Consider the following 21524-nt stretch of genomic DNA (forward strand, 5'->3'; position numbering starts at 1 on the left):
TGTTTGGCCTTTGATGGATCCTTTCAATCTGAAGGTGTGGACATTTCTTTTGCTTGGGAAAATTTTCTCCTATAATTTATTTAATTATTTCTTTTCTCCATTGTCTCTTTTCTTTCCTTCTAGATCTTCTATTAGATGAACTGATTCTTTTATTTTTAAAGAGGAAGTATCATTTTTTAAAAAATTAATTAATTAGCTAATTAATTTCTGGCTGCATTGGGTCTTTGTTGCTACATGCGGGCTTTCTCTAGTTGTGGTGAGCAGGGGCTACTCTTCATTAAGGTACGTGGGCTTCTCATTGCAGTGGCTTCTCTTGTTGTGGAGCATGGGCTCTAGGCACAGGGGCTTCAGTAGTTGTGGCACACAGGCTAAGTAGTTGTGGCTTGCGGGCTCTGGAGCTCAGGCTCAGTAGTTGTGGTGCATGGGCTTAGTTGCTCTGCGGCATGTGGGATCCTCCCGGTCCAGGGATTGTACCCGTGTCCCCTGCATTGGCAGGCAGACTATTAACCATTGCGCCACCAGGGAAGTCCCAGATGAACTGATTCTTTTAACTTTTTTTTTCATATTTTCCATCTTTGTCTTTTTGTCTTCTATTCTAGTTGATTTCATTGACTCCCTCTTATGGAACACTAAATCAGGCTTCAGCTGTGTCCAGTCTATCATCCACCTACTGAGTCCTTTTGGCTTTTTATGTTTTTAGATCTCCAAGAATATATTTTAAATTGTCTAATTACTCCTTCTCAAATAAGCAGTATATTCTTTTTTTGTTTTTGTTTTATGGATTTTATAGCTTTAATAGGATAGTAAGCACAGCAGCAACAATCACTTGTGAAAATTTACTATAGACCGTGTATCTTTCTAACATTTTTTTTTTTTTTTTTTTTTTGTGGTACGCGGGCCTCTCACTGTTGTGGCCTCTCCCGTTGTGGAGCACAGGCTCCGGACGCGCAGGCTCAGCGGCCATGACTCACGGGCCCAGCCGCTCTGCGGCATGTGGGATCTTCCCGGACCGGGGCACGAACCCGTGTCCCCTGCATCGGCAGGCGGACTCTCAACCACTCTGCCACCAGGGAAGCCCAGCAGTAAATTCTTGCTTTACAGATATAGTTCTCTTGAATCAGATATTAGTTGTAATTTTTAAAGATATCTCTTTTCTTTCTCAAATTGCTCCCTTCACAATTGGTAAGTCTTTGTAAGTCATTTTGAGCTTTCCCTTTCAAATTGAGGCTTTCCCTCAAAAGTCTGGTCATCCTAAGCTGTCTGTTTATATTTATAATGAAATAGGTTAATTAACAAACAAACAAAGCAAGTTCTGATGCATATTAGCTATAAGATTTTGGGCAAGTTTTCTTCCTGTGCCTTAGTTTACTCACCTCTAAAATGGAATAATAATAATACTCACCTCATAGGCATGTTTTGAGAGTTAAGTGAACTAACACACACAATGCAGTGTTTAGAACAGTGCCTAGCACACAGCTACTGCTCGATACATGTTAGTGAGTGTTATTTCTATGGGTCTCCTCTCCCCTGGTGGGCTGGCTGGTGTTTTCTTAAGTGGGTGAGACATGACTGGTTATGGTCATGAAGTTGGGAGGCAGGTAGGCAATGGCCTTATCTCTTCACCAACAGATGTAAGATTGGCTTTACCCTAGTGGTAGGCGACTTGAGAATATCATTCTCTTGGGTAGAACTGCATTTCATCTCATCTCTGACCATCCGGCCTCCTTCCTATAAACTCAACCCCCGCTGTTCTCTTAGGGCACATCCTCACCAAAAGTCCTTCCCAGGCAAGTAGTTGTTCACTTTCTTTACAGGGTAATTTTTAGGTCTCTGATTAAATGTGTATGCTGCCTGCTGCTAGGGGCAAGGTTGGGGAAGTGCAAGTTGGAAGTCATTCTTTAATTCCCTAATACTGTCTTACCCTAACTTTTCTTTTTGCTAGTTCACTTTGTTTGATATTCTGCCAGACTTGTTCTTACCATTATAGTAGTTTTCTCCCATGAGTGTTTTGCTCTGTGGTTTTTATTTTCTCTGTTATTGTGTATCTGCTCCCATTTGCTTTCTAACTGGCAATAATTGTTCATAATTTCTGGTCAGCTAATAGCACTCTTTCTCTTTTTCGTGCTCATTTTCTATTAAAGAATGTATTTTCTGTCTCTTTAATGGATTTCGGGCAAAAAGAGGGGCGGATGTTAGTGCTCAGTCCTCTAACTTGAGCCAAGCCATATAATTTTTCATACTAGTTAATACATTAATATCTGATAATCACAAGGATGAGACCTGTTTATGTACTGCATCTACTTTTAAAGAGATACATTTATGTATATTATACATATTTTCAATCTCAATAAATTTAATCAAGGACTTAATTTGATGACCATTTAAAATGCAAAGCAAAAAAAGAGACATTAATACTTATCAAGTGTCCATATAACTACATAGTCACATATAATAGCTTTATCTATCTATACATGCATCATATAACAATAATAATACAGAGAATTAATCTAGAAGCTAAAGTAGGATCATTTTACTCTGGTTCCTTTTCTTTTAATAAATAGAAGTGTACCTGAAAGGCTCACAGTCCATGTTCTCAGCATTTCTGAAGGCTTCCTATCAAATATGCTCTTATTACCCATAATTTTATGTATTGATTTGTATAATGTATTTTGAGGAAAAAATTCAATATCGGCCATTCTTGCTTTTTTTTCCTTTTTATTGAACTACCAAAACTAATACAGCTCATCACTAAGGAAAGAGTGCTATTTACTATGCAAAAGGCACAGTCAGTGACTGGCATCTAAGACCAATTGATCAACCCATTACCACTACCTCCCTACCCCCACTAGCACTACTATGAATCTATTGATTTAAACACTGTCGATCGGTTTCCATTTTCTGATTTTGGGCAGGTCAATTAAGAAAGTGAGTAATTGTGATTACACTGCTTCAGGATCAATTACAGTTGATGCAAGACAAAGTGTTCTTTTTGGAACACACACAAAAATAATTTTTGATTTAGTGTGCATATGTGCTTAATAAAAATCTAAAATATATAACTAATTTATACCTTCACAACAGAAAAACATATTAGTGTAAATGCTTATAATAGCTAAGGCTATTTTCTATCTAAAATAAATTCATCATTTTCCTAAAATTAGTTTAAGAGAAACTGAGAAAAAACTGTTTATATACACTTCCCAACATAAGATAAAAATCAAACATTACCTAAATATTTATCCCTAAAGGGACTTAGTTAATTGTGAAAGACAAGATGCAAACCTTGTGTAATGGACTAAAGCGAAAATCTTTGTAATGAAAAAACCTTTTTTAAAACCCTTCATTGCATAGAAATATAAAAGGTTTTTTATACAAATTGAAAAGAAAGAAGAATTTTTTTAGTTCTTAATCTTGCCCTAACTTAGTGCGTAAGCTTTGTCATTGGGCTCACATTGTCGAAATCATTAAAATGAATATACCTCTGGTGTTGGAGGTAAATCTATTTAGAATGATGTTACTCATAGTCTTGTGCTCAGTAATATCGATCTGTGTTGTTTGTCTAATAGAAAAATAATAAACAATTACTAGGCAATGTGGGGAAAAGTAATCAGTTTTTATATATCACTCATATAGTAGACCTCCCAAAACATAAAGGTGATGATCTGCATAAAATCAATGTGTTATGCTACATTGCTTATATTCATCATTGCAGGTTCTCAGCAATAAATGGTATAATATTATGCCTGAATTACTGGTAAACTGAAAAGGTATATGAAAAAGAAAGGTTCACTACATTCAACCTATAAACTTATTTAAAAGTGACTATTTCCTAAACCTGGAGATTTTTGTCATAAAAAATTCTGTTAGAAGCTAGCTAAAATTTAGATAAATAAAATGCCTCAATTCTTTTCAGAATAAGAACTTCAAATCAAAATAACACATAATATCTTAGATCAGAAAAATACAAAAGAAATGAGTTCAAAGATAATTCTTAAAGATGCATGAATATAGCTTTGCATTAGTTTGCTAATCGTTTCTGGATTTCATCAGAAATGTATAAAACATTATATAAAACAATAACAATGATAAAACACAATTCTAGAAAAGCTCTTTTGAATAGTATTCACCTATGAAACCTTTGCCAACTGATAAATGTTCTCTTTTGAATTTTATCAAAAGCAGTTTATAAATTAAAGTAAAAATCTATGAGTTTTTGGTACTGACAGAATCAATAATTCTCCACTTAAGAGGCTCGAGATAACATATAAAATGTTTCAAAAGATATCTTCTCTGGGCTAGCCAACAATATTATTAAAGTTTTTAATTTCTCCTGAGTTTTCCTCATGAATTTTATCATAAATTTTCCACAAGCACAGAGATAAGCAAAAAAAAAAAACAATTTAGCAGTAGCTTCTTACTTTAGCCAACAAACTGTGAAGTTCAACCACATATGGTAGACTGTAATGGCTATCTGTGTAACAAATACTAAAAACATATATTGCACATAATTTGTCCATGGCAGTCTAAACATTACCAAAGAAAAGCATGTTTGTGTAAATGTTTTCTCTCTCAAAGAAAAAGCTGCTGAAAGCCTTGATTTTAATCTGCTATTGTTTATAGTAATATGAAATATAGATGAACAACTGAACTTACCACAACTGGAAACTGGCAGTCTGAGTGGAATCACAAAAGTCAATACCCATTGAAACAGTAATGGATCCCTCAGGCTCAAGAGATTCTAGGAGATAAGATAATTTAGACATGGAAACACAGAGGATGTGAAAAAGACTAAACACTAAAATCTTATGTAATGTTTGTAGCTTGGTTAAAACAGTCAAATTTAATGATGGCTTGTAAGAATAATTTCAAACTAAGAGTATTAAAGCAAATTATAAAGTAATTTCACTTGAAGCCTCTTTTTCACAACTTAATTCTGTCCATACTTCAATGAACACATTATATCTATTTGTTTCAGAAATACACCTCATCCTGAGAAATTTCATGTTTTACAATATTGTCTTTATAGGCATTGAAGGTGAGAAGGAAATAAATGTTTTCCTGTTTGGAACAACTGTAACAGACTCTGGGTGCTTTTAAGAGATTGTGTACTTGAAACTATGGAATATTTACTCTAGATATAAAAAGTAAATTTTCAACAATGTTCTAAATTTCCACTGGGGGAAAAACCCAAAATTTAAAACATGCAAATTAAAGCAAAACTGGAAGAAGAAATTAATTTGTTGTCCTCAGATATTAACCAAGACAACTGGCATTATAGGAACCCCAAACAATAAGTCTAACTGCATTAGTCAAAAAATTACTGGAAGAAAATTTAGTAGCAGATTAGATTATCTTGAAAAAAATAAATAATAAAGTGACATTTCATAGATTTGTAATTTCTGAAGCTTCATCTATCAACTAATCAAGTGTGGGAAATAACTGTTTCAATATACAATACTGGTGTTTTTTCAGTTGATAATGATAAAACTCAAGATAAACAATAACACCATTTTATTCTGCTTATGATTCCAGAGTCAAAGTGTAATGCTGTACATTAGAATAATGAGGGATCTTAAACATATACCTATTAAGTATAAATATTTATTATATTTAAATAGAAACCATTCACTTTTGATTTCTACTTTGCTTAAAGTCTCTAGTATAACTGCAGTTGTATTGCACAGTAGCTTTATATTTAGTTTTATCTCTTCTGCATATATATTATTAGATGTAGTTATATTTTAGCAAGCACATACTAATCCAGTAGACTGTGATTATTCTAGGGCTGTTGAAAGGTATAACTTGCCATTTAATGCTAACCATTACAGAAATGACGGTACAGATAGGACAAAAGAACAATTCAATAAGCTTAAGATATTAAGTATTTTTATATCTCAAAGGCTCAGCGAAGATTAGGCATTATAAGAAGGTATTTGTTTGATGCTGATTTTTAAAGTGTTATTGGTTTGCTTGCTTATTAGTTGGTTTGCTGATTCCAGTTTGAATTTAATTTGTTTATAAACCTAACATTTACCAGGATGGCATGTTAAGTACCAGAAGACTTGCTACCTAATCTTTGGCAAACAAGCTTTATTGTAAATTACCATAATAATAGTTTTCTTGCATTTCTCCTAAAGCTACACCTTATCAGTTCATAGTTTTGCCAGTCACATTGCTCAAAACTATTCTTCAGTGAATCCTTGATGTTTTCCTCTGTGCCACAGATATACTGGGGTTTGGTCTTATTTGCAGCTGACTCCACATTGGTAGTAAATGCTGTCATCTCCAAAGCATGATGGCATTCGGAACTTAGATCTCTCTACATCACGTATCCCCATATTTTATTTGACAAAGTGACAGTTCTCAAGATGCCTTGATGATGGCACTGTCTGACACAGTTTCATAACTTCCTCAGTCTTAAGATAATTAACTGTGAGCTTAGTGCCATACTAATTCTGAAGGATAGTTCATGATCAATGGTATGTTTTATTATATGAATGCTTCAAGAGCAAAGTGATCAGCATAAAATTATTCATATAATAGATTTTTATATTTGAAGCTTACTACATTGGAAAAGTTTATTCAATCGGGTGTCTGTAGTTGAATACTGCTTCTGGATCATTGCAATATACATGAGAGGGTTATGTAGAAATGGCTGAAAAACACTGGCTCTATTACACTGCACCATTAATAATGAAAAATTAAATCACACAAGATGCCGTCTACTTTGATGTGACAGTTGTACAGTAACTAGTGAAATCTTAGCTGAACTCAAACTTGTCAATTGTTAACATAAAGTCACTGAATATAGTGCAGAGACCCTAAGGCTACTCTTTGAGTGAGTGAGTGAATGAGTGTGTGTGTGTGTGTGTGTGTGTGTGTGTGTGTTTTAAACCTCTTGTGTACATGTGCCTGATCTCTTTGGGAAAAAATGGCACTTTATTCCTAATATTCTTGCAAGGAATCCAGTTTCATGCAAAATCCTGACAGAAGTCATCTCATATTATAGAGAAAAAAGAGAACAGATTGGTGACAAATAAGAAAGCCTCCAGACTCCTTAACATATGCATATGTACTTATTAAATAAAACAAATATCTTACTTCTCTTATTTCACAAAAAATGAAAATGCAGTATTTGTTCTTTGTTGCATTCCTATGATTTTTTTTGGACTAATTAAGATATTTCATACTCTGAACTCTACTGTTACCTATTGACGAAAGAGACTAAGTGGTATTACATACAAATTACTGCATGGGAAAGAATTCTTTATCTTGAGGGTATTCAATAAATGGCAACAGAACAAACTAAACACTACAAAAACTTTGCCTAAGAAAAGAAAAGGAAAGAAAGCCTATTACTAGTACTGAGGCAATGGCATATATTCATATTTTATTTTGGTGTTAAGGCCATATTATGAAATTTATTATACTTATTTCTTCTATTCTACATAGGCCAACAAAAGGTCAACTCATCAACTCATTATGCCAGCTCAAAGAAATGATAACACTGTTCTACTGTTTTAACCTTTGGATAACATTTTCAACCTGCAGACAATGCATATATCAGCTGCATGACACTTTTTAAACTAAATTAATTTTTTAACTAGGTAAAAAAAGCTGGATTTCAAGCAGTAAAAAAGAATACAAATTGGGATATTCTTTAATTCCTTAGCAATATATTAACTTCATAAAATAATTCAATAAAAATCAGGCACTGTAGTCTTTAAATAGTGTGTCTTAATTACCAAATTATTTTTCAAAGAGGGTATTACATGGGTTCTGAAATCAACTTACTATAACTCTACTTCTCTCTACTTTGGTTGCTTATAAAAGTCTACCATATTTCATCTACTAGGAATTTTTTTTTTCTTTGTGGAAAAATATAACACAAAGAATGACTTCTTTACTGAATGACTCATGAAAATGATAGGAGAGAATTCAACAATGTGAAAGAGCTCACTCAGGCAAAGAGGGAGAAAAAACAGAATAGCTATATGATAGACAATAATGAATAAAGGCAGAGTTACCCGGTCGAAAGGCTTTTGCTCACCTAAAGTATTATAAAAAGGAACTACCTGGAGCCTTCTGATGGTAATATTTCAAGGATTCAGTGACAGAAACCTTATATTACTTTTAATTAAGATTTTGCCTGAAGCTTCTCCCAACTAAACTGTAGGACTGCCTCCACTTACACAAAACAAAAAGAGAGATAGACATTCTAATTATTATACTATTTTAAACTCAAAGTTAGCCATACAATTGTTACACTTAATTTTTAAAAGGTGTATTTTTTGTAAAACACTTAAAAAATGGAAGGGGATGACAGCTGGAGAGACAGTATGATATAATGGGCACTGAGGTAGCCTGGAAAGCACATGCTACGTGGTAGGGGCAGCCGGCTTGGCATCGGCTGGTTGTGCTGCATGCAGGTGGGAATAAAGCACCTGTACTGCCATAATCTTGTGCTTTATCCATGAACAGTGAGATTTCTTGGTTTTTCCTTTAATGTAAAAAAAAAATGCTGATTTTTAAATGGTGGCAACAGATTAAAAAAACATGATGTGTAAAAATACCAGTAACATACTGTGGGCTATTCTACCTTCTATGTATGGAAAGGAAGACAAACAGAATAGTACATACCCTCTCAGTCTTTGCTCCCTTCACTTTTCAATCTATGGAATATGAAGGGAAACGGGGAAGGAGAGATATGGAAGGTACAATACCCAAAAGGCAGACTAAAATCATGCAGGAAGTGAAGCTGACCAGAAAGGGAGGTGGGGGAAGGTGATACAGGTAGGAAAAATGGGAGGAAATTGTGATTCTCCAGACACAGTCTTTCATTAGTACTGGTATTACCACTGCTGGCACCTAATTCACTAAGGGCAAAGACATGTATTTATCTTACAAGATAAATTTGGTTTAAAAAGGAAAATCTTATATACACTGAGTTTGCTAATAGTCAATAAAATAATATGTATTCTATTTTAAAATGAACACATTTAATTATCAAATGCAGTTAAAGTTTTAAATGAGAATTACTATTTACCTATTGGATTAAAAACATGCATTTGCATGCCCACAGGAAGTTTCTTTTCCCCTATGTGGATATTTTCTACCTTCCAATCAGTGGTATTATTCAATGTTATTTGCACAGAGACCATATTATCACCAAAAACGCAAGGCTGTCTTGGAAAGAAATAATGGGCAGCTAGTCCTTTTCCACTCATCCGATGAAGCAGCACATGAGTTTTCACTGGTACAAAGACAGGAGTACTGACCTATTGCACAATGGAAAAAAGAAAAAAAAAAAAGAATTAGTGAATATAGTTATTAATTCTTAAAAATATACAAAAATTCATAACACTTAACTCCTGTTTTCCCTAAAGTATTAATCACAATAATAGACATTAGTAGGATATCACACACATAGATATGAAGTCAGAAATTATATAAAAATGTAAAGTAAATGCCTTCGAAACAGTATTAAAATTCTTCTGTACTCTGCAGGCATATATTAAAATATTTTGACAATCTATATCTAAAAAGAAGAGAATAATCTTAGTTATATAAATATATTCAATTTTTTTAGATTTTATAAATGTTTTTGTTTTCTTCTTAAGTACACTATATTTGGACATTTTGCCAATTTTCTTATTAGTTTTTATAATTTGTCATTTGATTTTCTTGGGCTTTCAAACTATAAGATATTATAATCTGTCTATAACGAACATCTTATACTTTCATTTCCAATCCTGACTGCTTTAACTTTTTTCACCCTGAATTTCTTTCACTGTAAACTGAAGACTATGACCTCCTTTTTAAGGTGGTTCTTCCTTTGCTTTAATGATTAAAAAGATCTTCCCTACCTCAAGATCAGATAACTATTCACTTACATTTTCTTCTGGAGCTTTCATGGTTCTAATTTTTTAATTCATGAGGAACTGATTTAGGTATATTTACTCTATATTTAATTATTTTTCTCCGAATACTTAACAAATCATCTGTACATGATTTAATGATTAGCTCTTCCTCAATGATCTATAAATGCAGACATTCTAATTATTTAGTTGGAGACGTTTTTGAACCTTGATGGAGCTGTTAAACCAGTACCACACTGTTTTATTTCTTATAGCCCTACAATGTGATTCAATTGTTTGGCAAAACAAAGCTTTGCTTATTCCTCCACCCACCCCCACCAATATTTTCTTGTCTAATCATCTGTTTATGCTTCCACTGAACCTTAGACTCTTAGTTAAATTCAACTGTAAGTGGAATCAGAGGCAGCATATTAAGTGAAGAAACACAGTCCTTTCTAACATCATATGGTGGCTATCTTTCCATTCAAAGTCAAAGTATTGCATGTGGCTTGACCTGACATGGGCAAGCTTTAAAAAAAAAAAAAATCAATTTGTGATTAAACAGGCCTAATCAAGATTTTTTCCTGACAAGTGTACTCTCCCAAACTACGTTTTCTATTATAATTGTGAGAGTACATATTAACCTGTTCAACATGCTCACTATGCCACTGACATCTGATGACTTAAAAAAAAAAAAAAATTTAAAACTCATCAACAAAAATCCAAGAGTTAAACATCATATACACAGAATGATAAAGTTGGAGAGAGGCAAGTGTAGAGCACCATGAGAAAAGCAGAACAAAAGCAGGAGTCTGGATTACAGGCAGCCAGGAATTAGCACTCTAGATATAAGGTTCTTTGAAGGTATGCCTTAAGTCATTTAAGAGCTATCAGCTTGTCTTAGTTGGTTAACTGATTCTCTCAATCTAACCCTGGGACACGTGGTCCAAATATTTGATTTTTTTCTACTTTGTCTCAAAATACTGCACCTTTATTATAATAGTTAAAACAATGTTAAGGAATGTGCAAAGGAAGAAAAACAGTGTAATTCTCTCCACACATTCTTTCCACACTCAACCAAGTTCAAGAAGCACTTTAACTTCTAAAAAAGGTCCTCCCTAACAATCTTCAAAGCTTATCTATGATAGTGCAAAGTTTTCTTTCACAATAAATACCTCATAAATGGCACTCTGGGGTAATAATATACACTTTTTTAACTACAGAAAGGGGCTGACTGAAAATGTTTGATTGCTTTTTTTAACCTATTTTCTAAGTTCATACAAGTCATATTTAGCGAACCTCCTCCACTATCTAAACTACATAGGTGATATTTTGTTCAATAAAACCAGTAGGTTTCATAAATACTTCATCAATTTCCATATGTAATACAATTAATCCTGACAAGAGAGCAAGATTTTAGTTCAACATTTTGTACATCAGATTACTTACTTACATTCCAGAAACATATACATGATCTGTGGCTGCTTATATTCTAAGATGCTAAATGTCATGAATGGCTTTTCTTACTTCACAATTTATAAATAACAATTATTTTATTAAATGTTAAAAAAAAAACAGGTAAAAAGTAAATTAATTAGTGAATGACCTAGACTGGGGCTGTGAAAATGAGGGTTTAAGAAAGGAGGTAGATACTTAAGTTTGAACAAAACAAATCTTCTTGGGTAGGAGACAGCAAACTACAGCCCACAAGCCAAATACCACCTGCTGCTTGTTTTATAAAGTTTTATTGGAACACGGCCATTCTGTTCTTTGACATATTGTGGGTGGTCGCTTTTTGGCTCTACAATGAAAGAGATGAGTAGTTGCAATGCCTAACATATTTACTATCTGGACCCTTTACAGAAAAAGGTGGCTGACCCCTGATCTAAGGGCATACATGCTACATTCTTCCTTCTCCCCTCCCCTTCTCTTGTTGTCCTGAGGAACAGTTCTCCATAGATCTCTCACAGTTCTATACATCTTCTAAGCAAAGGTATTAACAACTTTGTTCCTGAAAATCTTTTCAAGGATGTACAGCAAACAGTCTTTGGAAATGGGTTAAGTGCCTCCCTCTGGGGCAAAGGTTGGACAGGTTTGCCAACAGACCCTTATGAAAGGTTGGGATCTTCTATGCTAAGGATCCTCTCCTCTAAAGCAACCCACTGCATATGCAGTCATTACCTAGCCTTCATTGCTTCACCCTGTGAAAACTGGGGCTCAGAGAAGTGGCAAGAATGATGTTACCCTGGCTTCTGCTATTGCTGTGAGTAATAAACTGTCCTTTGTCTTTGACACAGGAGTCTGGTGTCTTCTACCAGTACCCATGAAATTGTCTCAGGCTAACTTGTTAGCCTGAAAGTGAGGTAACATCTCATACCCTGCACAGTTCTTTGATACCTACTTTTCTGTTTTTTTGGTCATCTGACAATTCCCAGATCCACTTACTCCAAAGAGCTAAATTAACGTTGAGTAGGAGTATCATGTACAGCTGTGCAGTGGTAACTGACTGAGAGGTGGATAAGATCTAAAAACCTAGCTTACATTCAAGGATGCCTTTATGGAATGTGCACAATGGCACCACCCGGGTTAGCATGCTTTGCTAATGAGAAGTCTTCTTGACAAAGAAGCTACTTTTTTTTTTTTTTCACTTTCCTTTATTAAAGTTGATGTTATGACCTGGCTAATTGTTTCTATGAGGTTCTGATGTATCATGATGTGTTCTGATGGCTGACAACAAAGTATCAAGTAAGTTTTATGAAAGACACTGAGGAAATCAAGAGTTCAATGTTTCAGGGTAGCTTTTATCTGGTTCAAGACTAAGTGCTGGTGTTTTGAAGGAGCTTTCTCCCCAGTGTTCTACCCTGTAGTGGTTATATATGGGATTGTCTGCTCAACACATCTACCATCTTCTAGGAATGTTGCCACATTCAGTTCTTGATGGAGCTGGCATGTTCTTATGCCACCTCATGATCTGACCACATTAACTGGTTCAGGAATGGGCACCTGGCCCAATGAGTTCCTTTCCTAGGATTTTTGGATTTGGGACTTGGGAAGTTGAGCCAGTCTCTCAAGTGGCTAAAATTCTGAGATTTAAAACTGTAATGTCTGTGGCCACATTTCCTGCCATATTGCTCAGTAAGAAATAAACAAAGAACAGGTGAGAGACAGAGTCCTGCTGGTATCTTTGGTTTGGATGGTTCTTGAAGCTGACATATTCCTACCCTTCCTGAAGCTTGGTTTTCTGTGAAATGCTCTAGCATTCCTTCCTGAAACTTCCCTTTTTTTTTTTTCCTTAAGCTAGTTCAAATTCGGTTTCTATCATTTAACTCCCCCAACTCAACTACTAATCACAATTAGTCAGATTTCAGGACACTAACTGGGAGACTGGGGAATAAACTCATAGTGGGATAAGGCGCTTTCTTGCTCCTTTTCCTAAAGCCCTGGTAGATATATTATGGTGAGACTCAGGCATGGCATCTGATTAGGTTGAACCATATGAATCTACCAACTCTGTACATCAAAGACTTGAATTACAGCAAAGGAAATAAAAGCAAAAATAAACAAATGGGACCTAATTAAACTTAAAAGCTTTTGCACAACAAAGGAAACTGTCAACAAAACGAAAAGACAATCTACTGGACAGGAGAAAATATTTGCAAATGATATGATCGATAAGGGGTTAATATCCAAAATATATAAACAGCTCATACAACTCAACATCAAAAAAACAAACAACCCAATTAAAAACTGGGCAGAAGAACTGAATAGACATATCTCCAAAGAAGACATACAGATGGCTAACAGGCACATGGAAAGATGCTCAACATCATTAATTATCAGAGAAATGCTAATTAAAACCAAAATGAGATATCACCTCACAACTGTCAGAATGGCTATCTTCAAAAAGAACACAAATAACAAATATTGGCGAAGGATGTAGAGAAAAGGGAACCCTCCTACACTGTTGGTGGGAATGTAAATTGGTGAAAAACAGTATGGAGGTTTCTCAAACAGCTAAAAATAGAACTACCATATGACCCAGCAATTCCACTCCTGGGTACATATCCAAAAAACACGAGAACACTAATTTGAAAAAAATACATGCACTTCAATGTTCATAGCAACATTACTTACAATAGCCAAAATACAGAAGCAACCTAAGTGTCAATCAACAGATGAATGGATAAAGATGACGTGATATATATATGTACAATGGCATACTACTCAGCCATAAAAAGAACAAAAATTTTGCCGTTTGCAACAACATGGATGGACTTGGAAGGTATTATGCTAACTGAAATAAGCCAAACAAAGAAAGACAAATACTGTATGATATCACTTGTATATGGAATCTAAAAAATAAAATACACTAGTGAATACAACAAAAGGAGCAGACTCACAGATATAGAGAACAAACTAGTGGTAACCAAAAAAAAAACAAAAAAAAAAAAACAAAAAAAAAAACTAGTGGTAACCAGTGGTGAGAGGGAAGGGGGAGGGGAAAGATGGGAGTAGGGGATTAAAAGGTACAAATTACTATGTATAAAATAAATAAGCTACAACGATATATTACATAACACAGGGAATACAGCCAATATTTTATAATAACTATAAATGGAGTATAACCTTTAAAAAATATGATTCATTATGTTGTTCATCCAAAACTTACATAATATTGTACATCAACTATACCTCAACAAATAAAGAGAAGGAAAAAAAAAGTGGAATTAGCAATTCTTATGGTTCAACTTGCTTTGGTTCAAGGCTACTTAGTCCTACCTTCATTAAGAAAGAGGAATCTTATTTATTATGTTTATTATCTGTCTCTCCCTTTATTCCCCACTTTTATGTTCAATTTACAAAACATAATTTTACCCATTTTCAGAACTCAAAGCATAATTTTTCTACTTTAAATGATTATAGAGATTTGCAGATAATATACCACTAGTGTTGGTCATAACTATACTTTAGTTGATGCTGAGTGCTCAATTATAACACTGTTCCTAAAAATACTACAGTCTTTCAAGGAGCTTACTGTGATAGTGGAGATTATCAATATTAATACTTGTTGGTTTTAGGATGTGACTTGACTAGAAATCTTCTACTGTATATAATTGGACACAAATGAAAAATACCATATTTCTTAATAATTAGAAGGACTTCTATGATCCAAACACTATTTCTTATAGTACCTAGTTCAGGTAAAAGCATTATTTCCCATTAAATATTAAAACTTGTATAAATAGGATAGTATGAAAGACAGTATTTGAAAACAATGGTTTTGATTTAATTATTTAACTACTAATGTTCAAAGAATTAAAAATTTAGCTGCATTATAAGCAAATGATATGGGCTATCCTCACGATTCCTGAGGAGGTAATTAGTTCACTAAATATAATAACTCTAAAATAAAAAGCCTTCTTCTAGAGTTAACAGAACAAAAAGCATCAAGTTAACAGTGAGAGAAGCCTCTACAAATCTTTACACAGCCTATGTTTAAATAATAGAAGTCATTTGTGTACCTTTAGATGGTTTATGAAAATAACCAATCAATTTTGCAGACACAACATTATTTCTAAAGGGAATCTCTGTGACTCATGATGCCTGTAGATACACAGAGACAAACCACACATATTTTATCAGTTTATTACAGTAAGCAAATAAGCGTGGAATGAGAGTGCACATAACTGTCTACTTAGCGCTTACTGAAACATTTATAAGAGCTGTTATCTCCCTAATAACAGACAGACAGCGTGCAATTTTAGAGAGGAGAAAAGCTTCATATTTTTTAACACTTCACTAAAAAGTAACCGAAGAGTGTAAAATGAAAAATACTCTGTGCAGTTAGCTGGTAATGGACCATATTATCAACTCAAGTTAGATTTATAGGATACAAACTAGTCACTAATAGTTATTTTATGACATAGCATGTCTGCTTTTTTTGAGATTATTAAGATTAAAGTTGTAAAACTTCTTTTGAACATAGCTGTTCAAAATGACTGAATTATAAAATTTAAATGAGAACTGAAAATAAACCATGGATTATCAAATGCCTAAAAATAAACCTTGTTCAACATCTGCATTACTATTTCAGAGATGACACGTCCATGTAAAGCTTTACGAAAACAATATCTTCTAGTCTTTTTTGCTTTAATCCACATTCAGACACTTAATCATTTTTAAGTATTATCAATCTATTCTGTTTTTGGACTCCAAAAATACGAAGATCTGCAGTATATAAACTGCTCTCTTTGTACCTAGTTTTGTTTGGCTTATTTTACAGCAGTATCTATTTAGACATATGATTTATAAAAAATGACCAGACTGTAAACAGAGATACAGTTTCATCTTTAAAATTAGCACTTTTTAAACCAGTGTAAATCTCAACTGGTAAGAACTGTAATGCAGAAAGCTACAGTATTGTCTTATTCACCCAGTAAACTGTAGAAAGTGAGCCTATTTTATCTTTAATCTACAGTATTGGGTCTAGTACCTAGTACAGGATTTAAAAAAGCAAAGGGAAAATTTGCTTAACTGTTAGCTAGAACTATAAACATAACATTCAAAGAAGTATATTTCATTTTTCCATCGAATATTACTTTAAATAAACGGTTTATACTTCTAAAAATAACTTCCTCCTTATATATGTATATTTAGGTATTCTAGAAAGTAACTGTGTTCCTTGCTCCTATTTTATTTTAGTCATCAGTATATACAACGAAAAACGTGAGACTTTTCATCTCTTATTTTGGTAATAAATAAAAATGTACTTACAGAAAGATCTGAGTAATTATCAACAAACATTTAATGAGAACCTTACTTCACACATGGTATTAAGCAGGCTACAGCAAACTTGGCCTATGGATCAAACCCAGTCCACTGTCTGTTTTTGTATAGTCTGTGAGCTAAGAATGGTTGTTACATTGTTAAATGGTTGAAAAAAATAAAAAGAAAACTAACATTTTTGTGACACTAAAATTATAAGACATTCTAATTCCATGTCCACAAACACAGTTTCATTGGAACGCAGCCACATTCATCCATTTCTGCATGACCTCTGGCTGTGTTACCACAATGGCAGAGGTGAGTGGCTGTGCTCTGCAAAGCTAAAAATATTTACTCTCTGGCCCTTTACAAAATGTTTGCTGACCCCCATAGAGGATGTGTTCAATTTCCATTGGTGTTGAGATGAGGAGGAAATTACTTTATAATAATACCCTATCCTTTCCCCTCCCCAAAGGTAAACCTATAAGTCTCACTGTCGACGTACTACTTTTTATAAATCTGAAATCCAGAGTGATGTGTATATACTTTTATTTACCACTTTCATAGAAAAATAGTTCCAGAACTATGGATGTAGATACGTTATACTATTCTTAGATATGTTCTACTATTTTTTTTCATATTTCCTTTCTGACTTTTGGTTTAAGGGTGCTAATAAAAACAAAACAATCTGGTTTCCAAAGTGTTTAGCAGAAAGGTTCCAATAATTGGTTACAATAAATTTCGTCAGAACCGGAACAGTTTATATAAGCACAAACAATTATGTGTTGTGTTATTTGATGTGATAATCCTTTGATCTTTAGTTCTACTGCTTTCTCACTGACAATATCAATATCATATACAAAAGAAAATGTTAGTGTTCCCTTCCTTTGGAACCAAGCTCAGAACCTTGGCATTATCTTTAACATTCTTATTTCCCTCCAACAATTACTTGAGAAGTTTGATGTCTCTTGTATTCATTTTCTTCTTTTCTGTTGTCTACCACCAGCTTAGTTCAAGTCATCAATGACACTTAAAACATTAAAACATTTTTTAAAATTTTAAATTGCAAAAGAAGTGCATGCTTATTGAAAACAATTTCAAACAGTATGGAAATACAAGTAAAATCCCCTCAGATTTAACCATAATTAACAATTTGGTGTCCCTCCCTATCTTTTGCTCCCCTTTTATTTCTGCTTGCCCATTCAAATTGGCCTCCCTGTCTCTAGATTCTTTCCACTCCAATCCGTACCACAGGCTCTTGTACAAATAGTTCTCTTAAAAGTGTACCTCCCTTATACGCTCAGTGAGGAGAGGTAGAAAGTGCTGAGCTTTGAAGCCAGACAGATGAGCTGAACCTTTGGCTCTGCAACTTACTAATCCTATGACACTGAAAAAGTTACTCATGCTTTAGAGACCTCAATTTTCACATCTGTGAAGTGGGGAAACTACGACCTATCTTTTAGGGTTGTTGTAAATCTAGGCTAAATATAAAAAAATCCAGAGGAGTGAAGGGCCTGAAGATGTTAACGTGACAGGCACAAGCACAGGAGTGAGACATGATTTCAGAGTTGAAATGGAAAGAGTATGTGGTTGAAATTCAGTACAGGTCAAAGTTATTGGTACTGAACAGATCAAGAGGCTGTGAGGTTACATATTGCACAGGTTGAAAATATGTACAGTGAGATGTCCCAGGATGATGGTGGGCTGACGAGATTATGTGGAAGATGCCAAGATCTTCACTGAATGTGGGTAAATGATTAAGAGATCCCAAGATGAGAATGACAAGGAAAGGAAAAGGGTATAGGAAGATGGAATGGGCCTCATATGAGGAAGGAACATGAGGATGAAAAGGGAATGGCCTAGATGAAACATCTGGGAGCTTCATACAAACCATCTTGCTGGTAATAATGATTTCGTCAAAGAATTCTAGAGAATTGTGAGTGAGGTCATGATGAGAATATTTGTTATGGGACAGCAAGATCCAAAGGGAGATTCTCAGAGGAAAGCCAGGCTACATAATAGTACTTTATAAAAGTACGTGAGGGGATTGGTAGTTGTTCCACACATTTCACAATGGGGCCACAGCATCTAAAAACCAGCCATGCTGCTTGCACTTAAATGAATTGTAACTTAGGAGACAGAGGGATATGGATCTCATCTAGATGAAGTTCTAGAGGAAGAAAAAGAAGTATGTCTTAGCTGACGTACAAATTGGAAAGGCAGTTTTATTACTGCTACTTTAATTTTAAATAACAGGGCTCTCCAGGGATGCTTTCTTTGAATCTGACAAAGAAGGAAAGGATCCTTTCTACATCACAGATGTCAGTTAGACAAACCATACATTGCTGTGGAATTCCTGACATAGGGCAAGTTTGGGGAAATGGGTCCTCTGAGACTACAGAGCTAGCGTGCACACTCGCTTACACGCTCTCTCACACCCACACACACGTATATTTATACATACATATATATATATATTTTTTTTCTTTTCCTGATCTGTGCATAAATATTTTAAATTCTTCAGTGAGGAGGTAGGGATGGGTAGAACACCTTGATTTACTACACAGGAACCTCTGAGTCTTTGGAGTCCACGTCTTTGGCAGCAAAACCTCTGATGACCGGGCTTTATTTTCAGTAGAGTCACCTGACTAGGAATTTTTCTGGATCAATACCTAGGATTGGGGCCTAGGTGCTTGTACTCTTGCACTGGTCCATGTGTTCTCAGGCTATCCCTATATTTGGCATATGAAACATCTTTCTTCAGAAGCAAGAAAGGCTATGGCTTCCCTCTTGTCAGGTAGAGTTAGTGCTGGCAGTGGTAAGTAAGAAAACATTAAATTTTAAGTTAGAAGACCTTCAAGTTATTGATGAGAAGAAAATTATTTAACTTCTTTGAGCATGAATTCGTAAAATAAAGAGTAAAACTACTTAATTTGTAGGATCGTTTTTATAAGGATTCAGTGAGATACTTCATATGAAAGTGTTTTGTAGATGAAAGTACTCTTCTTTAATTGTCATTAAAGACAATGTTTATTGGCATAAGGGAAAAACACTGGCAGAACTAAGATCAGAATTGAACATTTTTAAGTGTCATTTCTATCAAGTAATAATCTACAATTTCTTTTCCAATAAACACAAAGTATTCCTTATGATAAAGGAAAATAAAGGTCAGTCACGCAAGCTAGTGGGGAGATTGTTTCCTCTTTTTCAGAGAACTACAGGAAGTGGGAAGAACAAGCATTTATTACTTCTTTCCAAAGATTAATGATAACCGAGGAAACCTTTTTGAATATGACCTTAATTATGAATCAGTAGCCTTAGTCACCAGAATAACCTTCAAAAGAAAATCAATAAAATGAGATCAGATTTTTAAATTATCAGTTATTTAATAAACTAGATATCTAAAAGTGGATTTCAAGTGAGAATTTCATAAGCACACATCATTTATGATGTGATGAGGAATCTCAAGATAAGTCTGAATGTCCTAACATCATAGGAAGACTGCTATTGAGGCATTTTATACTTCTTTACTTCATCAGGATTACAGTATTAAAAAACTCCTACCATCTACATATCTACCTTCAGTACTGAAATTATAGAATCCCACTTTTATACTAATTATAAGGAATTAACTCTTCCTGTTTGGACATGTTGAAAAGAGCAATGAAGAATATCACTAAAAAAAAATGTAACAAAGGTAACCAGAGGCAGCTGGATGGGGCACTAGATCAAATGTCAGGAGCCCTGGGTTATGGTTTCAACTCAGTCATATATTAGTAGTGAGAACTTAGCTAAATCACAGCCTCACTTAGCTTCTGTTTCTGTCCTCTGTAAAATGGGGCTAATTATACACATCCTGTCTGCTTCACTGAGTTGTTTTGAGGACAAAATGAGACTGTATATGTGAAATTGATTTTTAAACTGTTCAATAAAAGGCATTATCGGGATTATTAGTAAATTGAGTTTCCTGTCAACATTAAAACATCAATCTGTCAGATAACATAAGGTCCTGAGGTTAAAAGTACATATCAAAAAGCTGAATCACCATTGGAGAAGGGCATTTAAAACAATACTGCTGTATTTATTGATAGTACCATCCAAAGGCCTTTAAAACAGTAATCCCTTCCCCCATGTCCTTTTTTTTTTTCTTTTCCTCTCTGTTAGTTGTGGGTGAAGAGGACTGTTCTCTAAAAGGTTTCTAAATGATGTTGATGTTAAAAAATATAGTATCACCATTTAACAGCCTTTTACAGAGCAGTCCCTAGCATGGTCTTTGTTAACAACTGAGGGAGGAAGGGACTATTTTTTCAAAGGCTTTTAGAGGATGTTGTTAAAAGAATATATAGTGACATCATTTAAAAGCCTTTTAAATAATAGTTTTCCTTCCTTCCCAATTGTAATGTCCTTGGCTTTCATTTATTTTGTACTACAAGCTGAAAATGGACATGCCAACATATTATTGGTTATGGCAGGCATTTGTTAGGTAGAGAAGGATGCATTGCTTTAAAAAATGTTGATGTCCAGAAATAAATCCAGCTCTTCAAGAACATAGTACCAGTTCTATACAGGATGCTGGCCACCCACCTTTTCATTGAGTTGTGGTACCTTTTGCTTGTTTTCTCTAAGAGTTTACTGAAGACGATGCCACGCAAACAGGAAAGGAGTCATTACAAGATTTCCGGTGAGATAAATGTAATCCTACCACCCACTGCTACTTAACTCTCCATCCAACTTATGGCAAAATCTAACTCTAACTCCTATTCTGTTGTTTCATTAAATTATTTCTGTCCACTATTCCTCTGATTTTAGACTCTACTCCACTAGGGGACAGCAGTGGATACTTAGGGTTCCTCTCCTTATTTAGCTCTCAGGGAGAGGAAAAATTAAGTCAACCATTTGGTT

The 21524-nt window shown here is 34.4% G+C and overlaps 1 protein-coding gene across 4 annotated transcripts in view; it reads right to left on the reverse strand.

The window, feature by feature from the left end:
* The window catches only part of AP3B1 (adaptor related protein complex 3 subunit beta 1), a 276335-nt gene that overhangs the window by 30620 nt on the left and 224191 nt on the right, over window positions 1-21524 (reverse strand). For all 4 annotated transcript variants that reach the window (XM_029215628.1, XM_029215632.1, XM_029215630.1 and 1 more), the window contains exons 23-24: window positions 9047-9278; window positions 4654-4738 (exon numbers count right to left, since the gene is read on the reverse strand). In XM_029215628.1, coding sequence (XP_029071461.1) covers window positions 4654-4738; window positions 9047-9278 — 317 coding nt within the window. The remainder of the gene's footprint in view (window positions 1-4653; window positions 4739-9046; window positions 9279-21524) is intronic.

The sequence above is a fragment of the Monodon monoceros genome, unplaced genomic scaffold, assembly GCF_005190385.1.
Source record: "Monodon monoceros isolate NGI ecotype Baffin Bay Population unplaced genomic scaffold, NGI_Narwhal_1 Super_Scaffold_12, whole genome shotgun sequence".
NCBI classification, from domain to species: domain Eukaryota; kingdom Metazoa; phylum Chordata; class Mammalia; order Artiodactyla; family Monodontidae; genus Monodon; species Monodon monoceros.